Here is a 24,781-nt window from a genome sequence, read left to right as displayed (position 1 = left end):
GAACATAAGGTTACACATCCTACAAAAAAGGTACTCCTATAGTGCTGGGGAAATGAATGAAATCTGAGTACAAGCTTTGGGTGGATAGGCAATGACATGGCGAGCAAGATGGTGTTGCTTGGGAGGGAGTTTAGCCCCTCTGTGGTTCTTCCTGGCATTCCACCTTGGTTTCTCCCTCATCCAGTGATAGATCTAGGGATGTTTGAGATGGTAAGTGATGTTGAGGAAGGAGTAGATTCAGTTGTAAGTGAACATGATTTAGAACTTCACTGTCTCTGGTCCACACTCCAATCCAGTTGGTGGCGGTAATGCAACTTAACGTTGGTTGCCAACTGCCATAAAAAAATCTGCAGACGAAGAAGGAACTCTGTTGCTGCATTTTTTTTGGGGGGGGGTATATGCGTCACTTCCGTCTGTAGCTGTACACCACCTTCATATGGTAATGGCGAAAGCTCCTTGCATGTCAAAACGACTTTTCTAGAAAGACCAGGGTCAAAACCAAGAGGAAAACCGTCGCTCAGGAACATAGTTACGGCCATAACGCAATTTTAGATAATAGTCGACTTATTTACTTAATCGGTTTAGCTTGCTAACGTTAGCTATCTAATCATCACGTTCGTTCCTTTCGGTGCCGGCATTTGCGATTAATTTAGCTAGCTAGTTAGCTGGCGTTAGCAAGCTTCGGAGACGCAATTGTACAGCTTGTTTGATAGTAAGTTACTACTGTCGTCATGGCTAAATGGGGAGAAGGGGATCCACGCTGGATCGTGGAGGAGAGAGCCGATGCAACAAACGTCAACAACTGGCATTGGTGAGTAACGTTAGCCTAGTTGAAGAAAGCACACTGCCTTTCGAGATGCAGTTGGAAAGGCCTGCTCACTGGCAAGCTATTATCAGACCAAGGCAAGGGTTCCGGAAGTAGCAACACGGTTTAGACTGCTCCCACAACAGTTTTGCTTCGGTACTGCACTGCAGTTTAAGTAACGCCCGGCCCAGACTCTCACATAGAGAAGTCAGTGGAAAATGCCTAAAAATACACTTTAGTTATCACCTTTGGGCGGTGGTGGAAAAAGTACTAAATTCTCATATTTGAGGAAAAGTAGATATACCTAATAATAAAATGACTCAAGTGAAAGTCGCCCAGTAAAATACTAACATATTTCTTGAGTAAAAGTCTAAAAGTATGTTTTTAAATATACCTAAGTATCAAAAGTAAATGTAGGTGCTAAAATATACTTAAGTATCAAAAGGAAAAGTGTGGATAATTAAAAGCACGATAATTTTTTTAAAAATTTACGGATAGCCAGGGTCACACTCCAATGCTCAGTCATCATTTCAAAACAAAACATTTGTGTTTAGTAAGTCCACCAGGTCAGAGGCAGTAGGGATGACCAGGGATGTTCTCTTGATAAGTGTGCGAATTGGACCATTTTCTGTCTTGCTAAGCATTGGGCTTCTGAGTGGCACAGCGGTCTAAGGCACTGCATGTCAGTGCTAGAGGTGTCACTACAGACCCTGGTTCGACTCCAGGCTGTATCACAACAGGCCGTGATTGGGAGTCCCATAGGGCGGAGCACAATTGGCCCAGCATCGTCCAGGTTATTGGTTTGGCCGTGGTAGGCCATCATTGTAAATAAGAATTTGTTCTTAACTGAGTTGCCTAGTTAAATAAAACATCTAAATATAATGTACTTTTGGGTGTCAGGGAAAATGTACATAATTTTCTTTAGGAATATAGTGAAAGTTGTCAAATATAAAGAAAGTACTGATACCCCCAAAAAACTACTTCAGTAGTACTTTAATGTACACTTTTAAGTACTTAACACAACTGCCTTGGTATAAAACATTCATTGTGCGTGTGATGTTGGTCCATATAAACCAGGCCCCCAGTGTCTGTTCTGGAGCGTGAAGTCACAAGCTCTGCTGCTGCATAGCAACCTAGCACTGCCAAAATGCCAGGTCTGGCTGAGGAAGCCTATGTAAATTACGATCGTCAGAACTACCAAACTAAAACGTTTTAGACGCCCGTTTTGGGCTCTATAATGTGTTTATGGTGAGCAAGTTCCGTCCCCACAGTGAATTATTTGAACGTTCGCTACAAATCCAGATATTTAATTACATAGTGACCCATTCTGAGGACAACATTTGTCGTCATACAGGACAGTCTTGACAGACCAATCACGATGGGATTGGTCGATGAATCGGTAAGCATATAGGAACCAGACGATATTAGCTATAAATGCCCACATCTGCATTGGCCCGATGTCTAGTTTAACGCCAATGTGCAAAACCGATGTCAAAGCTGACATTCATACCTATATGACGAATGACGCCACGGAGAATCCAGCGCTGCACGTGCAACACAGCATTCCTAACCTAGCTTTCAGTGTCTGCTGTGTGGATCTATTTTTCAGTTTCAAAGGAAGATAACAAAAAGACCACATGCAACGTTGTTGCTGTTATTTCCTGAGGAGGTGAGAAAGTGAAATCTTTCAATACCACAAACGTAATTACTCATTTGAAAGAGCAACACTCCCAGATGTTCAGACACTACTTAGAACAAAAGCAGGAAAAAAACTAAGCACACACTTTCAACAACTAAAGAAGTTCAAGTCGAGCAGTCATTTGAAAGAGTGAGAAAATTTCAGCGAAACAACTCAAAGGCGAAATCCATTAACACCAAGATAATGGAATTCATTGCCCTTGACTGGTTGAGCACCTCGAGCCCCAGTACACATTACCAAGTAGGTGATTTTTTTTTTCAGATGTTGCCCTACCGGAGTTACACAGTATTGTTGAAATGAAGATCCATGAGCTACTTGCTACTCACTGCTATTAGCCTCACGACTGACATTTGGATCAGTGATGTCAGCCCCATGAGCATGCCAAGTCTGATAGCACAGTGGGTCGCCAAGGATTTCATACTGAGGAAAGCCGTATTGCATGCTCATTACTGTGCTGGTTGTCATACCGCTGCTGCCATTTCAATGGGATTTGAGAACATGTTTGAAGCATGAACACTCCTAGCTCCATTCAAACAACTGGAGAAATAAGCTCAACTGCGTTTGCAGCAGACCCATGTCATGGCATTGAAATGCCTGCTCAACAAAAATGCCAACACAGACTGTTGGGTTAACTTAGAAAAGCACTAGAGACTGTGATCAAGTGATTGATTCAGTGGCATTCTTTCTGAGCCTCCTTACTGCTACTTCGATGCAGACTAGAAACAGGGTTTACGTCAAATGTTAGACACAGCTGGACAAGATGGAAAGGGACACAGTGACAGTGCCCACGACAGAAGAGGCCACGGACAGACAGTGCTGAAAGCTGCTTGACATGTATGATGAAATCCTGGTTGAGAATGAAATGATTGAACAACGAAACAGCACAGCAAGTAAGTGAAAGAAATAGGTTTTGATTGTTTTACTGGTGATGGGGACATACGTAAATGACCACAAAATAACTTCTTGGTCAGTGTGTGTGTGAACTATTTAACTGTACTAGAATGCTTAAGGACAAAATATTTTTAATCGAGTATTGGTATCAGATTTTTTTGGCAAGGAAAATATTGGTATTGCCCAAAAATGTCAAGTCAGTGGATCCCTATGCCATAGACATTAAGGTTGTCTCTCTCAGGCAGGGTGTTAATGACCACATTGAGCATGATCTTTTGCTAGTTAATGCCACTTATATCATGATCCTTAGCGATTTATATATATTTTTTGGTGCCATTCAGCAATATGCAGGGATGCAAACTAGTTGCCTTTTGGTGAAATTTGCCGTAAAAAAAAAATCCCAAATAGGTAAACTATGTAATTTGTGTAGATTTTTATTTGGCGGGCGGGGCTTGTCTTGCGTGTTTGGATCAATAATGGCTGTAAGCGAACCAGTGATGTGCGTTTGGAGCAAGACTGTCTTTATCCAAGGCTCGAGACTGGGCTCAGCCAGTCATTCCCATAACAGAATGCTGCATGTGACTGAAGAGAAGAGGCAACCAACTTGCTAGTTCCAGCATCAGCGCGTGCTCTGGAAAGAGAGTGGAAAGGCAGTTTGCCAGATAAAACACTAGCATTGTTAAGTATCTTGCTACAGGAGCTGGATCGAATTTTCTGTTAGCTAGCGTCGAGGAAACAATTGGCTATATTATTAACTGGTTATACGACTCCTTGCCGCACCTTAAGCTATACCGTTAGTTGCTCACTGGACCCTGGCATTCTGTGTAAAATGTTAGCTAGCTAATGAACTAATGTTTCCCCTCTGGTTAATTTTCAGAATGGGAGAATTGGGTGGAAATTAGATGTCTCTTGTTAAACAAGTGGATTCAGGGATCAAGTGGAGCTGGGCCTGGCTTTAAGCTGGATGCCAATAGAGGTGAAAAGGAACACCACACACTTCCCTCTTTCAATAAGGAGTACCGTAATTGCTGGACTATAAGCCGCTACTTTATTCCCACACTTTGAACCTCGCGGTTTATACAATGACGCGGCTAATTTATGGATTTTTCCCGCTTTCGCAAGATTCATGCCGCCGCCAAAAAACTGAGCACCGTCACATAATGTGACGTAAATCGAGCGCGCTCAAACTTCCCATCATTCTGATTACGGTAGTAATTTTGTCACCCTCATCATGGCAAAGACACGGAGAAATGCATATGATGCAGCTTTCAAGTTGAAGGCGATCGATCTGGCTGTTGGAAAAAGAAATAGAGCTGCTGCATGGGAGCTTGACCTTAATGAGTCGATTATAAGACTTTGTAAACAGCAGCGTGAGGAACTGACTCAGTGCAAAAAGACAACAATCCCTTCAGAGGGAAGAAAAGCAGATGGCCCAAAGTATTTGCAGCCACTTGACATCAGTGTAAATCGTGCATTTAAGGTGGCGCTCCTTGTTCAGTGGGAGGCTTGGATGACAAGTGGGGAGAAATCCTTCACTAAAACGGGCTGCATGCGAAGAGCAACTTATGGTCAAGTATGCCAGTGGGTCCTGACAGCGTGGAGCATTGTCAAAAAATCCACTATCATCAACGGGTTTCCAAAGGCTGGACTGCTGTGTGTTGAAGGGGCAGCATGAGCTCAGCGGGGTATTTGCCTCCGAATGAAAGTGACGAGAGCAACAATGAAAACGATCCAACATCGGATGAAGCAATTCTGAGGCTATTCAACTCTGACACCGAAGGAGATGACTTCAGTGGTTTCAGTGCACAGGAGGAGGCTTGGTAGGCTACTGTTTTAATTTTTGTTACAAGCCGTGTTTCGTTTAAAGGCTGTGTAAAGTTCATTTGTTTCAATGTACCGGTAGGCACCTGCGGCTTATAGACAAGTGAGGCGTATTTATGTACAAAATACATATTTTTTAATAATTCAGTGGGTGCGGTTTATATTCAGGTGCGCTTAATAGTCCAGCAATTACGGTACGTACTCTGCCCGAAAGAGATCAATTATGCCAACAAAGGGTCTCATGTTTTGCTGCTGGCACATTGTAGAACAGGTGTATAATGTGCAGTGTAACCCAAAGATATTGCGTTTGCTGTGTTGAACCTGACTGTACTGTTTCACTTTAGTGTGAGTGAGGGGGGATTATTAAATGTTTTACTCCGTGAACGTTACTTTTGCACACATGTAACATTGTGCACTTAATCCATGTCTACTATACTGGCCACAATAATAGAGCATAAATAGAATGCCTGTTTTTCATTCTAGTGCAATATTTAGCGTGTGTGTGGTCACAATCGTTTTATTATAAAGGCTGTCATCGCTAACTGCAACATTAGTGTATTGTTTTTTTCTTTCTCTGGATTTGAGTGTCATTCGCAGTAAAGTCTAGGCAACAAATAACATGGATTGTGTTCCTTAATTTTTTAGCTAGGTGTTTGGTTCACATTAACCACTTGTTATTTTACACACCGAGACTGATCATGTTCTTTGTTGTTTAGTTAGTACGGTTAACCTGCATTTCAAGAAGGGATTCCAGACTAAAAGTCACTAGAAAATTAAAGCAACAAAAGAGGATCGCCGTGTTTGCATGTCGGTGAAAAAAATAAAATCACCTTTTTGGGCCCTCAGCAGTTTGCATCTCTGAATATTACATGCTTCATATTCAAATACTTCCATTTGTTCATTGTATTCACATAAATGTCCCTGTATTGATGTGTAATATTGTTATTGTTTCAATAAATACTTCCGGCTTCATGTGACATCGGGAGTTTTCCATAGCGCCGACATTCCAAGTATTCTTATCTACTGGTTTTAATGTCTATGGTATAAACTGTATGCAACCCGGATATAGATGGACCATGAATCGGCGTATGCGAACGTGAGTAGATTACTCTGTATAGCATTATTGCTGCTGGAAGGTGAACCTTTGCCCCAGTCTGAGGCCCTGAGCGCTCTGGACCAGGTTTTCATCAAAGATCTCTGTACTTTTCTCCGTTCATCTTTGCACCGATCCTGACGAGTCTCCCAGGACCTGCCGCTGCACAACATCCACACAGCATGAAGCCGCCACCATGCTTCACCGTATGGTTTCCTCCAGACTTTGATGTACCTGTACTGTCTCCTAGATGTTAGCGGGGTGAACAGGCTGTGGTTCGGTGGTGTCCGGTGAGGTCCTTGATCATTTTCTTGGCCTTTTATTCCAGGTGTTGTAAATGTCCTGGGGAGCAGGCTGTGTGCCCCCAATGATGTGTTGGGCTGGCTGGCCCACCTTCTGGAGAGCCCTGCATTTGTAGATAGTGCAATTGTCGTACCAGTCGGTGATGCAGACCGACAGGATGCTCTCAATGGTGCATCTGTAGAAGTTTGTGAGGGTCATAGAGGCCAAGCCAAATGTCTTAAGCCTCCTACACCATACTCTCTGTGTGAGGGGACCATTTCAGGTCGTCAGTGATGTACACTGAGGAACTTGAAGGTTTTTACCCCCTCCACTGTGGCATAGTACACCACATGCACTGGGGTTAGAGAATAATCAATCGTGTTGCTGTGGACACAGGATGTTCACACACACACACACACACAACCTGTTTGACCTCGCTGTGATACTGTAGGCCTACTTATGTTACTTAGCTGAGAAATACTATAGCTGTAAATGAATGACATTCACTGCCATAAACCTGTCTCCAATACATTTGTATTAGCTTACACAGACCCACCGTGGACCTTTTTGGCAAATAAATATGTGAAAAGGCGTCCCGTGGTTTGATTTGTCAACTCAATGTATTCAACACTGGCTGTAATCAGGTGATCCTAGTAAATGATGCCCCTCTGGTATGTTCTTTTGTGAACTGTCTTGGACTCATTGTTTCCCAGTTTACTACTCAGATAATTTAGTCTGACTTAATAAGTAAAATGACTGTAAATGCAGTGCATTCAGAAAGTATTCATACCCCTTGATTTATTCCACATTTTGTTACAGCCTCAATACAAAATGGATTTAATATATTTTTCCACTCATCTACACACAATACCCCTTAATAACTAAGGGAAAACATGGTTTTAGAAATGTTTGCAGATTTATTGAAAAATCAAATACCGACTATCTCTTTTCTGGGTCTCTAAGAGCTTTCCACACCTGGATTGCGCAACACGTGCCCATATTTGTTTAAAAAATCAAAATTCTTGAAGCTTTGTCAAAGTGGTTGTTGCTTGTTGCTAGACAGACATTTTCAGGTTTTGCCAGAGATTTTCAAGTAGATTTTAAGTCGGAACTGTAACTTGGCCACTCAGGAACATTCACCATCTTCTTGGTAAGCAACTCCAGTGTAGATTTGGCCTAGTGTTTTAGGTTATTGTCCTGCTGAAAGATGAATTAATCTCCCAGTGTCTGGTGTAAAGCAGACTGAAGCAGGTTTTCCACATTTTGCTTGTGCTTAGCTCTGTTCCGTTGCTTTAAAAAAATGTTATCTTGACGCTCCCCGGTCAATAACACACAGGCACCACTATGCTTGAAAAAATGGAGAGTGAAACTACGTAATGTGTTGGATTTGAACACTTTTTGTATTCAGTACAAAAAGAAAGTGAATTGCTTTGCCACATTTTTTGCAGTATTACTTTAGTGCATTGATGCAAACTGGATGCTTGTTTTTGGAATATATTTATTCTGTACAGGCTTCCTTTTCAGTCTGTAAATTAGGTTAGTAATTGTGGAGTAACTACAATGTTGTTGATCCATCCTCAGTTTTCTCCCATCACAGCCATTAAACTCTAACTCTTTTAAAGTCACCATTGGCCTCATGTTGAAATCCCTGAGCGGTTTCCTTCCTCTCCAACAACTGAGTTAGGAAGGACGCCTGTATCTTTATAGTGACTCTGTGTATTGATACACCATCCAGAGTGTAATTAACTTCACCGTGCTATTATATATACCAATAGGTCCCCTTTTCTTTGAGGCATTGGAGAATCTCCCTGGTCTTTGTGGTTGAATCTGTGTTTGATATGTACTGCTCACCTGAGGGACCTTACAATTATCTGTATGTGTTGGGTACAGAGATGAGTTGGTCATTCAAAACTCATGTTAAACTCTTATTGCACACAAGAGTCCATGCATTTTAGTATGTGGCTGTTAATCAAGATTTAGGCTTGACATAAAAGGGATTGAATACTTTTAAAATTTATTCATTAGTTGTTGGTTTTTAATCCACTTTGTGGGGTATTATGGGGTATTGTGTGTAGGCCAGTGACAAAAGCACGTCAATTGAATCCATTTAAAATTCAGGCTGTAGCTGAACAACATCTGGAAAAGGTCCAGGGGTGTGATTGTCTTCAGAAAGTAATGTATATTTATTATGTAAATAAACCCAATTGAACTATATTTCTGAAGGAAAAATTAACTTGCCTAGGGATAGGTTATTGAAATGGATTACTTTCTTTTGAGTCCATCTATGGCTATGCACACATTGCTACAATGGAGCTTTGCTGGCATGGTGCCAGCAACACCTGGGTTGTGGGTTTGACACCCACACGGGCCACACATACTGAACATGTCACTGTGCCAATGTTGACAGCTAAATGATCATATCACAGTTTTACTTGTTCATTACACAAGGCACAAAATATGAGCGGTCTGATACGGGTTCTCCAGTAACAAATGCTTGTTTCTGTTACAGAATGCTTTGTTGGCTGACTGTGTGCCCTAATGAACACAACCAAGTTGAATATATGAATTCATTGCGTGTCCCTACAGGACGGAGCGTGATGTGACAGGCTGGTCGACAGACAAGCTGAAGGAGCTCCTGTTGGGGCTGCGCGTGGAGGGCCCCGAGGGGAGCTGTGAGGTCACCGACGTCCCGAAGCTGGACGGCGAGGCGTCCATCAACAACCGCAAGGGAAAGCTCATCTACTTCTATGAGTGGAATGTCAAGGCGACGTGGACCGGTGAGTGCAGCACACTCTCACACACCACTCTGTATGGAACTCATGTTGAACATATAGTAAGATGTTTTCTGCAAAAAGTATCCCACATTTTGATTGAAACAGAAGGTTTTGAGCCAAACTAAGTGCAGCTTAGCACTCGTTTCCATGGTGATGAGACTAACGTTTATTTATTTTATTTAATCAGGTAGGCCAGTTGAGAACAAGTTCTCATTTACAACTGCGACCTGGCCAAGATAAAGCAAAGCAGTACGACAAAAACAACAGTTACACATGGAAAAAACGAACATAGTCAATAGCACAATAGAGAAATATATATACAGTGTGTGCAAATGTAGAAAGATTAGGGAGGTAAGGTAATACATAGGCCATAGTGGTGAAATAATTACAATTTAGCATTAACACTGTAGTGATAGATGTGCAAGTAGAGATACTGGGGTGCAAAATAAATAACAATATGGGGATGAGGTAGTTGGGTGTGCTATTTATAGATCGGTAAGCTGCTCTGACAGCTAATGCTTAAAGTTAGTGAGGGAGATATGTCTCCAGCTTCTGTGATTTTTGCAATTCATCCAGTCATTGGCAGCAGAGAACTGGAAGGAAAGGCGGTAGGAGTTGGCTTTGGGGATGACCAGTGAAATATACCTGCTGGAGCGTGTGCTACGGGTGTGTGTTGCTATGGTGACCAGTAAGCTGAGATAAGGCGGGGCTTTACCTAGCAAAGACTTATAGATGGCCTGGAGCCAGTGGGTTTGGAGACAAATATGAAGCGAGGGCCAACCAAAGAGAGCATACAGGTTGCAGTGGTGGGTAATATATGGGGCTTTGGTGACAAAACGGATGACACTGTGATAGACCTCATCCAGTTTGCTGAGTAGAATGTTGGAGGCTATTTTGTAAATGACATAGCCAAAGTCGAGGATCGGTAGGATAGTCAGTTTTACGAGGGTATGTATAGCAGCAGCATAAGTGAAGGAGGCTTTGTTGCAAAATAGGAAGCCGATTCTAGATTTAACTTTGGATTGGAGATGCTTAATGTCAATCTGGAAGGAGAGTTTACAGTCTTACCAGACACTTAGGTATTTGTAGTTGTACACATTCCAAGTCAGAACCGTCCAGAGTAGTGATGCTAGTCGGGCGGGTGGGTGCGGGCAGCGATCGGTTGAAGAGCATGCATTTAGTTTTATTTGCATTTATGCATTTGGGTCCCAAGGTTTTTATATGACCAATCATATCGAGTTGTTAAGAGCAGTTGGAGGCCACGGAAGGAGAGTTATATGGCATTGAAGCTCGTCTGGAGGTTAGTTAGGTGTTCAAAGAAGGGCCAGAAGTTTACAGAATGGTGTCGTCTGCATAGAGATGGATCAGAGAATCACCAGCAGCAAGAGCAACATCATTGGTATATACAGAAAAGAGTCGACCCGAGAATTGAACCCTGTGGCACCCTCATAGACTGCCAGAGGTCTGGACAACAGGCCCTCCAATTTGACACACGGAATTCTATCTGAGAAGTGGTTGGTGAACCAGACGAGGCAGTCGTTTGAGAAGCCAAGGCAATTGAGTCTGCCAATAAGAATGCAGTGATTCACAGAGTCGAATGCCTTGGCCAGGTCAATGAAGACAGCTGCACAGTACTGTCTTTTTATTGATGGCTGTTATGTCGTTTAGGACCTTGAGCGTGGCTGATGTGCACACATGACCAGCTCGGAAACCAGATTGCATAGTGGAGAAGGTACGGTGGGATTCGAAATGGTCGGTGATTTGTTAACTTGGTTTTCGAAGACTTTAGTAAGGTAGGGTAGGATAGATATAGGTCTGTAACAGTATGGGTCTAAAACAGTGTACCCCCCTTTTGAAGAGGGGGATGACCGTGGCAGCTTTCCAATGTTTGGGGATCTCGGACGATACGAAAGAGGTTGAACAGACTAGTAATAGGGGTGGCAACAATTGTTGTGAAATTGTTAGGTTAGATTGCTCGTTGGTTACTACTGCATTGTCAGAACTAGAAGGACAAGCATTTCGCTACACTCGCATTAACATCTGCTAACCATGTGTGTGTAACAAATTAACATTTGATTCGATTTTTTTCAATTTGGGTGGATAATTTTAGAAAGAGAGGGTCCAGATTGTCTAGCCAAGCTGATTTGTCGGGGTCCAGATTTTGCAGCTCTTTTAGAACATCGGCTATCTGGATTTGGGTGGAGGAGAAGCGGTGCTTGGGCAAGTTGCTGTGGGGGGTGCAGAGCTGTTGGCCGGGGTAGGTGTAGCCAGGTGGAAAGCATAGCCAGCCGTAGGAAAATGCTTCTTGAAATTCTCGATTATCTTAGATTTATCGGTGGTGACAACTTTATTCTCCCATACACAAAGACCCAGGGGTTCAGTGAGATGTGGGTGGGTTGTCATAGTATCTGTCTTCAAAGTAGGCTTCATGACATCTCCTGATCTTTCTTTCTCCCCCAGGAACATCAAAAACCGGAATCAAGTACAAAGGGAACATTGACGTTCCCAACCTCTCTGATGAAAATGACATGGACGACCTAGATGTAGGTTATGACAGAATGCCATTCAGGATCATGCTCTTTCAGGCTAATCGACAGCTGCTAACTGTTGGTTGTAATTTTAGTTACTCTTGAAAAAAGTTACATTTGTTTCTTTTCTACTTTATTTAACAATTTTCAGATATGAGAACAGAGACATTGAAAACAGTACAACATCCCTAGTCCCTTTCCCCCCCATCCATCCCTCCCTCTCACCCCACCAAGGCTTCATACAAGGACATCACAAAAAAGTAAATAAAAAAATAAAATAAAAATGAACAATGATGGAAAGAAAAATTAAACATTCAAGAAATTGTAATGATAGTAATTGGTAATGGCAACATCACTGCTAACTTCCAACTGTAGCACCAACACCATTCTCCAATAGGAGCACCAACAACATCTAGTCTATATCAGTGGGCCCAAAGGGAGTTAAGTGTATTTCTTTCCTTTAAATGGGTAGAACAAGACCACACCTAACATAACAATATGTTTTGTCTTTGCTCTCTTTTTGGGGGGGGTGGCACAGATCAGTGTGGTTCTTTGCAAGGATGAACCCAATACACCTCTCACCGAACTCATGAGGAAGGAGGGAGCAAAGAAAGTGCGAGCTGCCCTGGGGAGCTATGTTGGCCACCTGAAATCAGGTGAGGCCATTATTCAAATCTATTTAACTCTATTGCCTGTTCATAGCCATATTTCTATAGGCGATAGTTCAGCTTTATACGAGTTGAATTTGAACGTTTCCGATAATTGCAGAGTTCACTCAGGGCATGATCCTGCCCACGGCGAATGGGGCGGTGAGCAAGCCAAAGCCATCGCAGACAAAGGTTAAAGTTGACAAAACCCAGGTGGGTAGCAGTTTCCTTCTTACCTTATGCCTTGATTCTCTAACCTCAATCTCTTCCGTTATGGATTTAACAATGGTGGAAACTTCCAGCTAATGTTTACATCAATCCAATACAAACAGAAGAACGGAGAAAAATTGGGACGCATCCAATGTATCAAGGGGGTAATGATATAAAACCCAACTAGCAATAACAGTGTAAGGAATGTTCCATGCATGTTGTGTTCAAGAAGAGGCCAATTAGCAAAACAAAATAAAGACATTTGTGCATCTGCAAAAAATGTAACTGAAGTTCATCCCCACCACCCTTCATACAATGTAAAGCCCCACAATCCATTCCAAAATTAATTTACTCAACTTCCAAGTTTTGGATATCTAGTATTCAGGCTTATCGAGTATTACGTAAGCTTCACCTAAAGTACAAATACTGGGACTTCATGATCATGCTTGTCTGTTGTATGTCCCCAGATTGGTCCCTCTTCTTCTGCTCCACCATCCAGCACAGGGGTCAAGATTTCAACCTGCAAGTTTAGTCTCAAGGAGACCTTCCTCACCTCACCTGATGAGCTGTACAGAACCTTCATCAACCAAAATGTGAGTGATCAAGTAGTCTTTTCCTAATGTAGAGTAAGAATATCAGAGTGCATGTGCTAGTTTGCCTTTTAAAGAAAGGGTTTTGATATCATTTTTATCCTTTTTTTCCCCCTGTGGTATTTCACCAGTGCAAACATTTTTGATTAACTCTTATATCCAATGTTGGATTTTACTGTTGCTTTCAATTGGGAATGAGGAGCAACCTCTGTGAACTAGACTTAAACTCTGTAGATTACATCCGGTTCACAAATGTTGCCTATTGTAAGATAATGCCCACCTACTTTTTAGATTGGTGGCCCATAACTCTTTTGAATCATGACCACAATTGGCTGACAGCTTGTAGGAATCATTGATTTGACTCCACTCTGGTAATGCAGATGGTCCAGGCGTTCACCCATGCTGCAGCTGTGGTCGATGGAGAAAAAGGAGGGAAGTTTCAGCTGCTAGAGGGGAGTGTCAACGGAGAGTTTACAGAGCTGGTGAGGACATGTCTTCTTGAGATCGTGTTTGTTATCCGTCAATCGTAACCCATTGTGGAAGAATGTCCAAATCTAACTAGTCTTTGTTTCCACTTCTTAGGTCCCAGATGAGAAGATTGTTATGAAATGGAGGTTCAAGACCTGGCCATGTGGTAGGTTTCCCCACCTTGCCCAGTTGTCCTCTTGATTTTGTGTGTGCTCCTTTTAACCTCAGTAACTTTCAATATCAACTTTAATTTCAGCATGTCTCCACTTAGGTATTTCTCATACAGGTAATCTCTACAACACTAACTGCTTTCTCAACTAGTTGCTGGGGACCCACAGATTTTGCAGGCTTTTGTTTCATCCTAGAACTAAGGATAACATTCATAGAGCAAACTGGAAACCACATTTATTGTTGCTGAGGACTTTAACGAAGGAAATCTGAGGAGAATTCTCCTGAAATTCCACGGGGAGAGAGGACACTTGATCATTGTTATTCTCCCTTCCGAGACAGTTAATCCAGAGAATCAGAGCCATCTGTTAGCTAAATTTAGTAATGAATAAATTGGCTAAAAATTGTTAAATGGACAATTTTGTTAACTGTCTTGTGCAAGTTTTAAATTGACACTACCTGTTAGCAAAGGTGCCAGCTAGAGATGACATGAAGGAGCTTGCAGGGATTTGTAGTCTAGGGATTGTGGCAAAGAATGAACTTGGTCCTGAATAGAAAGTGTTTTGTTTGGGTCAAATCCAACACATTTTCAAGCATGATGGTGGCTCTTATGGGTATGTTTGTCATCGACAAAGACTAGGCAGTTTTTTTAAAGGATAAATTAAACAGAATAAAGCTAAGCACATGCGAAAACCTGGTTCAGTCTGCTTTCCAACAGACACTGGGATACGTTCACCTTTCAGCAGACAATCTAAAACACAAGGCCAAATATACACTGGAATTGCTTACCAAGATGACATTGAATGTTCCTGAGTAGCCTAGTTACAGTTGATGTAAATTGTCTTGAAAAATCTATGGCAAGACTTGAAAATGGCTGTCTAGCAATGATCAACAACCAACTTGACAGTGCTTGAATAATTTTTTTTAAAGAATAACGTGCAAATATTGTATAATCCAGATGTGCAAAACGTATAGACTTACCCAGAATGATTTAAAGCTGTAATCGCTGCCAAAGGTGATTCTAACATACATTGACTCAGGGGGATGAATTCTCATTTAATCAAGATCCAGTGAATTAGTGTTTTTTTTAAAAAGTATTACAAATTGTATAATTTTTCCTCCACTTTGACAGAGTATTTTGTTTAGATCGTTGACAAAAAATGACAAATCCATTGTAATCTCGTAACAACAATAACAATGTGGAAAAAGTCAAGGGGTGTGAATACTTTCTGAAGCATTGTATTTATATTCTGACATTGCTCCCGTGATATATCTACTTTGGATTTGTTAATTGGACACATTCTGACATTTCTTGTTTTGATTGTCTGTGTATTTGTTTGGCTCACAACCAAATATTGTATGGAAGAGATAGCAAGCTCACTGGCAGGCAGTGGGAGAAGATGGAACGAGATGGATTTTGGCTGACATTTTGTAAATTCTCATGAATACAGTTCTGTTCCTAAAAGTAGAATCTTATGGACAGAGTTTTGTGCACTTTACCGTTTGCAAAAGTAATACATTTTTTTTTTTTTTTTTTAAATGCGCTGCTTAGGAGTGCAAAGGCAAATTGAGTTATTGTACACTTCCTTAACGGAAATATGCAGTTGTATACTGGAACGCGCCAATAGGATATCGCTAGGGCGTGCTTGGCTCTGCCCGCCTCTATGCTTGTTCTGCTCACTATCACTCATTTGTTCCCGTTAGACCACAGCTTGTCGATTCCATCTAGGTTTAGTTCTAAAAATAAGATTCAACTGCACTCTTTGAGCTAGTAACAAGCATTTTGCTGCATCTGTAACACCTGTAAATCTGATGACGCGACCAATACATTTTCATTTTAACATACCTGATTAAACAAATCACAGGCTTGATGATTAGTTGGATCCGGTGTGTTGAAACTGGGCAGGAACAAAAGCCTGCATACCCTGTTGGAGACCCATGACTGGACTTGAGGAACCATGGATGGTAACATAAATGGCTTGGATATATTGTTTTTGCAACAACTCACTCTGATTTCCCTCTTCCAGAGCACTATGCGACCATCACTCTAAACATGAAGGATCGAGGCAATGAGACTGAGCTGAAGCTGGAATGTAAAGATGTCCCTACTGGAGAAGAGGATAGGACGAAGGAGGGTTGGAAGAGATACTACTTTGAAGCCATCAAACAAACTTTTGGATTCGGGGCCCGACTCTATTGAGATTGACTCTAAGTCATGAACAAAACAAAAAAAGAGAACCTGATTATTTAATGTGAATGAATACTCTTTGGCACTGTCTCTTGTAGCACTAGCCATACTGTGTGCGTAGACAAACGGTGCCCTTTCCACTTGGAAGACTGGCTTGCAGTGTAAGGGTCAGTGGTTCAAGGCTTCTTTTGAGGTCTGCTTACCACACTGAGTCTAAGCAAAGGAGATGTAGAAACAATCACTCGAATGACAGTATGTTTACGTGCTGACAGTATTTGGAATTAATGATCAGTATTCTCTATTCAACTCTGCACATTTTGAAGTGTGTCGTGCTGAAATAAATGCGATTTTTACTGAATTATGTCTTGTGTGTTTAATGATGACTTATTGTGCAAGACTACAGGTTAGTGGCTACCCGATGTCCAGTGATGTTTCTCTTGAAAAAAGGTTGCTCACACTTGATATTTTTAAGAGATTTGACAAACAGACATCAAAACAAATTGCAGTGCAAATGAAATATGGACAACAAGAGGTACATTTAATTACAAAAGGTTTTGAATTATATTTCCAATATATTATCCCAAGGGTATACAGCTTACCATACCCATTATGCAGGTAGCCAAGCGGTTAAGAGCATTGTGCTAGTAATCGACGGGTTTGAATCCACGAGCCGACTGGAAAATCTGTCGATGTGCCCTTGAACTACGAATTTAAACCTGTCAGTCGCTCTGGATAACGTCTGCTAAATTATTTAATTATGCCAAGACGAGTACTTGTTATTTTTTGGGGGCGTGCCAAATACATGTTATGCAACACAAACGTACACGAATTATGTCAGAAAGCGTTTCGTCTGTCGACGTGTGTAGAACCACAGGCGGAAACATTTTTTGCGACCCCGTGCACGAAAGGAACGTAGTGTGTTTACACACCGGATTGGGTGACGTCCTCTACGTTGGTCAATGTCAGCCAACGCGTGCTAGGATAGGTTTATCGGGGAGACCAGGAAGTGGCGGTCAACGGTAGTTTAGCTAGCTGTCTGATAAACTGCGAATGGTATAACAGCACATCGTTGCAATTTATCAACGGGCTTCAAAGACCAGGAACGCGTACCTAGCTAACGAAACTAGGTGTTTTTTTTAAGCTAACATGCTAGCTATCCTGCTAAATATCTTCCATGTCAGCAGTAAAAAAAAGCATATCGTTAGTTAAACAAACAGTGTACCTACCCTATGCTGCTATCGAATATGTATCTGGTGGGCTTTGTGCTCGTGAATGTTAGTTAGCAGCGTATGCAAGAGGAGAAACCTGTACGTGGATGACTGACATTGGCCACGGAGCTAACTTCGTTAACTAAAGTAGCTGGCTAGCAGTCGTTAGTTTGTAATCGAAATGGATTTTAAAGGGTCATTCAAGACTTCGAGGATGGTTTTGTCCCTGGTTATTCTCCTTGTATTTTTCTCACACGGAACAGCAGCTGGTAAGTCTTAACGTCAGCTGGGTAGATGTCATAGTTGATACAATTTGACAGATTCTGTAACGCTAGCAGTAGTAAGCTTGTTGACATTTTTTCGAGGCGCTAACTATCAATACTGAAAGTACTTTCTTTTTCTACGAAGTGGTGTTTTTTGAACGAAACATGTTTGGATTGTCAGCTGATGCACAATGCCTAATCAATTACATTTTCTTGGTCTTTCTACAGATGAAGAGCTACAGGGGAATCATGATCATGCTCCTGAATTGAAGGTAGCTATAAACACATTTCACTACTGCTAGGTTCAAATAGGTACCTTGATGTAACAAGCAATATATACAGTGCATTCGTAAAGTATTCACACCCCTTGACTTTATCCACATTTTTATGTTACAGCCCTATTCTAAAATTGATTAAATAGTACGTAGAATGTATGCACACATGACTGTAAGTCACTTTGGATAAAAGCGTCTGCTAAATGGCATATATTATATATATTTTTCCCCCACAATCTACAATCTACCCCATAATGACAATGCAAAAACAGATTGAGCAAATGTATATGCAAAAATAAGGAAATATTAAATTTACATAAGTATTCTGACCCTTTACTTAGTACTTTGTTGAAGCACCTTTGGCAGCGATTGTCTTCTTGGGTATGACACTACAAACTTGGCACAACTGTATTTGGAGTTTCTCCCAAATTTTGCTGCAGATCCTCTCAAGCTCTGTCAAGTTGGATGGGGAGTGTCTCTGCACAGCTATATTCAGGTCTCTCCAGAGATCGGGTTCATGTCCGGGCTCTGGCTGGGCCACTCAGACATTCAGAGACTTGTCCCGAAGCCTTGGTTGTGTGTTTAGGGTCATTGTCCTGTTGGAAGGTGAACCTTCGCCCCAGTATTTCATCAAGGATCTCTCTCTACTTTGCTCCGTTTATCTTTTCCTGACTAGTCTCCCAGTCCCTGCTGCAGAAAAACATCCCCACTACATGATGCTGCCACAACCATGCTTCACTGTAGGGATGGTGCCAGGTTTCCACCAGATGTGACACTTGGCATTCAAAGAGTTCAATCTTGGTTTCATCAGACCAGAGAACCTTGTTTCTCAAGCTGGCTGTCATGTTCCTTTTACTGAGGAGTGGATTCCATCTGGCCACTCTACCATAAAGGTCTGATTGGTTATTTTTATTGACCTTTATTTAACTAGGCAAGTCTGTTAAGAATATAATTCTTATTTACAATGACGGCCAAACCCAGACGACGCTGGGCCAATTGTACAATGTCCTATGGGACTCCCAATCTCGGCCGGATATGATGCAGCCTGGATTCGAACTAGGTACTGTAGTGGCACCTCTTGCACTGAGATGCAGTGCCTTAGATGGCTGCGCCACTCGGGAGCCACTTCAGAGATGGTTGTCTTTCTGGAAGGTTCTCCCATCTCCACAGAGGAACTCTGGAGCTGTCAGAGTAACTATTGGGTTCTTGATCCAAGGCCCTTCTTAGTCCAAGGACCTTTTCCCCTGATTGCTCAGTCTGGCTGGGCGCCAAGCTCTAGGAAGAGTCTTGGTGGTTCGAAACTTCTTCCATTTAAGATATATGGAGGCTGTATTCTTGGGGACATTCAATGTGGCAGACATTTTTGGGTACCCGATCTGTGCTTCGACACAATCCTGTCTTGGGGCTCTATGGACAATTCCTTCACCCTCATAGCTTGGTTTTTGCTCTGACATGTGCTGTCAACTGTGGGACCTTATATAGACAGGTGTGTGCCTTTCCAAATCATGTCCAATCAATTTAATTTATCATAGTTGGTCTCCAATCAAGTTGTAGAAACATGTCGAGTCTCACAGCAAAGGGTCTGAATATTATTTTTTTTTTAATTATACATTTTAAAAAATGTATAAAAACCTGTTCACTTTGTCATTATGGAGTCTTGTGTGTAGATTTATGAGATTTTTTTTTGTACTTTTTAAAATCCATTTTAGAGTAAGGCTCTAACGAAATGTGGAAAAAGTCAAGGGATCTAAATACTTTCCGAATTGACATGTCATATATTGATAGACTGGATAGATTCATTACGTCGTCGCAATCTTCGTTCTCTCTTTTATTCTATCATCTCTTCCTTCCACAAAATCCTTCTCCCTCCTGACTCTGCATCTTTAACCCTACTCTCTTTCCACCTACTTTCACTCCCAGTGTCCCCTTTCCTCCAGGCCGGCTCAACCCTCCCTTTCTGCTCTTTGGCTGAGTGACTCACAGAACAGGGCTGCAGGCAGCTGAGCAAAACTTGAGGAAAACTAAACTTTCCAGACGACCTATCATCCTTCCACCCTCCTCTCTACCTTCTCTTGTGTGTCCTTTTCTGAAGCCGCTTTCTATCACTCAACCCTGGGAAACTCTTCGACACCTCCGTCCTTAATCCTCCACCACCTCCCTCTCTGCAGATGACTTTGTAATAAAAATAAAAAATACATCCTCATTCACTCAGCCTACTAAAGCCACTGGTCCCACTCACACAGAACTACCCTACGCCTTGACCTCTTTCTCTCCTCTCTCTCCAGATGAAATTCTGTGACTTGATGTCAAGCCGCCCGACAACTGGTCCACTCAACCCCATCCCCTCTTCCCTTCTCCAGACTATCTCTGGAGACCTTCTCCCATTCCTCACTTCCCTCATCAACTCATCCCTGACCACTCTCCATTCTGCCAAAGCTGAATCTCTCTCTGTTCTCATCCTCCTAGATCTATCCTCTGCATTCGACACTGTGAACCACCAGATCCTCCTCTCGACCCTTTCAGAGTTGGGCATCTCAGGCTCTCCACACACTTGGAATGCATCCTACCTGGCGGGTTGCTCCTGATCTGGTTTTAGGCCCTCTCCTCTTTTCTCTATACACCAAGTCACTCAGCTCTGTCACATCCTCTCATGGTCTCTCCTGTCATTGTTATGCGGATGACACTCAACTACTTTTCTCATTCCCCCTTCTGACTCCCAGGTGGCGACACGCATCTCTCAGTGCCTGGCAGATATCTCAGCTTTGATGTCAGCCCACCACCTCAAGCTTAACCTCGACAAGACTTAGCTGCTTCCTCCCGGAGAAGGCCTGCCCTCTCCAAGACCTCTCCATTACGGTCGACAACTCCATGGTGTCCCCTTCCCAGAGTACAAAGAACCTTGATGTGACCCTGGACAACACCCTATTGTTCTCTGCAAACATCAAAGCAGTGACTCACTCCTGCAGGTTCATGCTCTACAACATCCGTAGTGTACAACCTTGCCTCACACAGGAAGCGGCGCAGATCCTATTCCAGGCACTCGTCATATCCCGTCTGGATTACTGCAAGTCTCTGTTGGCTGGGCTTCCCACCTGTTCCTTCAAATCCATTTAACTTATCCAGAACGTTGCAGCCCATCTGGTGTCAACCTTCCTAAATTCTCTCATGTCACCCCTCATGTTGCTCCTCCGTGCACTCCACTGGCTTCCAGTCAAAGCTCACATCATTACATCTGTGGTGCTTGCCTACTGAGCAGCAATGAGAACTGCTACCTTCAGGCTATGCGCAAACCCTACATCCCAATTAGCCAACTCTGGTCTCTTGGCGGTCCAACCCCCACGGGAGGTCAGCTCCCGCTCAGCCCAGTCAAAGGGGTTAATCCTTTTGAATTCAATCTCTTTTTGACAGCATGCCTTTAGTTTTAAACAACTTGTTTTGCTCATAGAGGAAAAGGTCGGAATGATTTAACCTTTAACGTCTATCTAAAAACGCAAACTTCATATTTGCGTATGTTGTAGCTTAGATCCTATTTTGTCATCAAAGTTTTTGGGGTTGAGACAACATGCTCTTGAATACAGGGTGGTGTCATTTCAATCATAGCAACAGAATGGAACTATCCCTTTAGACCACTGCGGTCTATCAGGTACACCATTGAAATTGTAACTTCTAATTACTACCACAAAGATGGCCAACGGTCCACCCAGCTTTCAATGTCAGCTCAAATTGTCATGTCTATTCAATTATCTATATTTCTATGATTTAAATAGGTTTTCTATGAAGGTTTGACAGTATAATTTAAAACAACAGATATTCCCATTCATCAAACATTCTCTGATATCTGGACCTCCAACCATCTTTATGGTACCATTTGGAAGTAGACATTTCAATTCTCTTCCCATTTTAGTACATTTATCAGTCAAAACATGGCATCCTGTATTCAAGGTCATGTCTCAACTGATGGTGGGCACAACACGAAAACCTCAGATGATGTAAGCTGCAACATCTGTGAATGTGAAAATAATTTGAGTTGATGGTTAAAACAACAAAATTATTTGACAACCCTGTTTATAATCTTTTAAATTATATCAATCTTAACCATTTATCATTTCCAGTGTTGAAGACATTGATGTCTCATGGTATGGTTGTTTAGCAAAGAACTGACCAAAGCAGATTTGTGTAGCGTCGGTGTTACACTCACCCACTAACCATCAAGCTAATGACAGTAGAATAAGTTATATTTCATCATGTAACATGACTTAGAATTCCTTTGTTTCCCCTCCACCATCTCATATTGGTTGTTTCCCCCCTCTAGTCTTACCATGACCCCAACTCTGAGGATGAAGAGGACGTAGTAGGTTCCAGGATTGTAGCAGGAATGGTGACTGCCGCCAGGGAGGCCCCGCAGCGTGAGGGGGAGAGAAGACCCGATGGTGGGGTCCAGGAGGGTGGGCAAGTGGGGGAAGAGAAGGAGGACTTGCCCACCCAACCTCCTCCCATTGAGGAAAGGCCCAAAGAGAGTAAGGACAGCCAGGACAAACTAATTTTCACGATTTTACTAATATCATCAAAATCAATAAGTCATAGCATGTTTTGGGGCTCATTCAGTCGATTCAGCAAAAAAAACTAACTTCCTCTCACTGTCAATTGCATTTATTTTCAGCAAACTTAACATGTGTAAATATTTGTATGAACATAGCAAGATTCAACAACTGAGACATAAACTGAACAAGTTCCACAGACATGTGACTAACAGAAATGGAATAATGTGTCCCTGAACAAAGGGGGGGTCAAAAGTAACAGTCAGTATCTGGTGTGGCCAACAGCTGCATTAAGTACTGCAGTGCATCTCCCCCTCATGGACTGCACCAGATTTGCCAGTTCTTGCTGTGAGATGTTACCCCACTCTTCCACCAAGGCACCTGCAAGTTCCCGGACATTCCTGGGGGGAATGGCCCTAGCCCTCACCCTCTGATCCAACAGGTCCCAGACATGCTCAATGGGATTGAGATCCAGGCTCTTCACTGGCCATGGCAGAACACTGACATTCCTGTCTTGCAGGAAATCACCAACAGAACGAGCAGTATGGCTGGTGGCATTGTCATGCTGGAGGGTCATGTCAGGAGGAGCCAGCAGGAAGGGTACCACATGAGGGAGGAGGATGTCTTCCCTGTAACGCACAGCGTTGCGATTGCCTGCAATGACAACAAGCTCAGTCCAATGATGCTGTGACATACCACCCCAGACCATGATGGACCCTCCACCTCCAAATCAATCCCGCTCTAGAGTACAGGCCTCGGTGTAATGCTCATTCCTTTGACGATAAACGCGAATCCGACCATCACCCCTGGTGAGACAAAACCGCGACTCGTCAAGGAAGAGCACTTTTTGCCAGTCCTGTCTGGTCCAGCGATGGTGGGTTTGTGCTGTTTCTGTCCTGCAGTTGTGATGTTCGGATGTACCGATCCTGTGCAGGTGTTGTTACACATGCTCTGCCACTGCGAGGACGATCAGCTGTCCGTCCTGTCTCCCGGTTGTGCTGTCTTCGGCATCTCACAGTACGGACATTGCAATTTATTGCACTGGCCACATCTGCAGTCCTCATGCCAACTTGCAGCATGCCTAAGGCATGTTCACGCAGAGGGACTCTGGACGTCTTTCTTTTTGTGTTTTTCCAGAGTCAGTGGAAAGGCCTCTTTAGTGTCCTAAGTTTTCATAACTGTGACCTTAATTGTCTACCGTCTGTAAGCTGTTAGTCTTATCGACCGTCCACAGGTGCATGTTCATTCATTGTTTATGGTTCATTGAACAAGCATGCGAAACAGTGTTTAACCCCTTTACAATGAATGAAGATCTGTGAAGCTATTTGGATTTTTACGAATCATCTTTGAAAGACAGGTCCTGAAAACGGGACATTTCTTTTTTTTTTCCTGAGTGGTTGCATAACCTATTAAGAAAGGAAAAGGTTTAGGTAGTCCACCCACTGTCCTCAGAATGACAGAAATCACATTTAGATTATGGTAAGGGTTCTTAAGTCATGTAATAAAGCAGCCAATAAAATGTAATTTCCAAAGATTTGCCAAAATGCAATTCGCAGGAAAATGCCATTCTAAACAGCACACCTGATATCAGTCCCATATGTCACAGGTATCTCTGTTAGAAACGTAGAGATCTAAAGATACAACAACTAGCATGGGTTGCTAATATTACTAGGCTTGTGCCTTTGGCTTCTGGACAACAAAAGAAAGTTGATATGAAAACCAATAAAACAAGAGAGAAATGGCACCAGCGGTGGGTCCAATAGGGAAGTAAATGGAAATACATTTGCCAAAATGATTCAGAAATCATTCAAATCATAAATTCTTCACCAGAGAGGAATGGAAGATCATTAGCTTCTTTAAAATAAATAGCTGTGGATTGTTTCAAATCACAAGCTCGTTTGGGAAGCCCGCAGTTTGGTCAGCATGTGTGGCAATAGGCCTAGCTGATTATTGAGTTACTGCTCTCAGTGAAAAGCATCTAAAATATGTGTAAAGATAATGTTACAATAGTTTAAAATGTTGAAGAAGGGAAGAGGTGAGTCGAAGATATAGGCAAGTCTCTCCAGAATGGCTCAGCTGTCTCCCGCCAGTTCTTGCTCATTGTTTCATCGTGTGAATGATTTGCCCTTTGATTTTGTTTCTTTAATCAATACCGTTAATCCCCATCACTTGGTTACATGAATTTCTGATAATGCAGTTATTAGTCATTTACCTTTGTCATTCTCGGAGTGGAAACATTATTTGCAGATTTCGCATCCTGCTACGCTTGTGAGAAACAAGTATTTGTTTATTTCATAACCATCATTTGAGATTTGTCCATTTTTTTCATTCTT

General features: G+C 42.3%; 2 protein-coding genes across 3 annotated transcripts in view; both read left to right on the top strand.

The window, feature by feature from the left end:
• Nucleotides 1–405: 405 nt before the first annotated feature.
• Nucleotides 406–16,522, top strand: LOC123994930 (activator of 90 kDa heat shock protein ATPase homolog 1-like). 2 transcript variants are annotated; one of them, XM_046298051.1, is made up of 9 exons: nt 406–811; nt 9,178–9,368; nt 11,826–11,908; nt 12,432–12,549; nt 12,662–12,753; nt 13,218–13,343; nt 13,721–13,822; nt 13,923–13,974; nt 16,004–16,522. In XM_046298051.1, the coding sequence occupies exons 1-9, from the start codon at nt 732–734 to the stop codon at nt 16,174–16,176; spliced, it is 1,017 nt and encodes a 338-aa protein (XP_046154007.1). In that variant the 5' UTR covers nt 406–731; the 3' UTR covers nt 16,177–16,522. The 2 variants fall into 2 exon arrangements, with proteins under 2 accessions (XP_046154007.1, XP_046154008.1); XM_046298052.1 differs by lacking the exons at nt 406–811; nt 9,178–9,368; nt 11,826–11,908 and adding an exon at nt 12,060–12,153.
• Nucleotides 16,523–17,132: 610 nt separating this feature from the next.
• The window catches only part of LOC123994929 (protein sel-1 homolog 1-like), a 63,769-nt gene continuing 56,120 nt past the window's right edge, over nt 17,133–24,781 (top strand). Inside the window, exons 1-3 of the mRNA XM_046298050.1 lie at nt 17,133–17,641; nt 17,864–17,907; nt 22,223–22,427. Coding sequence (XP_046154006.1) covers nt 17,554–17,641; nt 17,864–17,907; nt 22,223–22,427 — 337 coding nt within the window. The 5' untranslated portion in view covers nt 17,133–17,553. The remainder of the gene's footprint in view (nt 17,642–17,863; nt 17,908–22,222; nt 22,428–24,781) is intronic.

Source organism: Oncorhynchus gorbuscha, linkage group LG14, assembly GCF_021184085.1.
Source record: "Oncorhynchus gorbuscha isolate QuinsamMale2020 ecotype Even-year linkage group LG14, OgorEven_v1.0, whole genome shotgun sequence".
NCBI lineage: Eukaryota > Metazoa > Chordata > Actinopteri > Salmoniformes > Salmonidae > Oncorhynchus > Oncorhynchus gorbuscha.
Note: the sequence above shows the minus strand (reverse complement) of the source record. Positions and strands in the feature narration are given on the sequence as shown.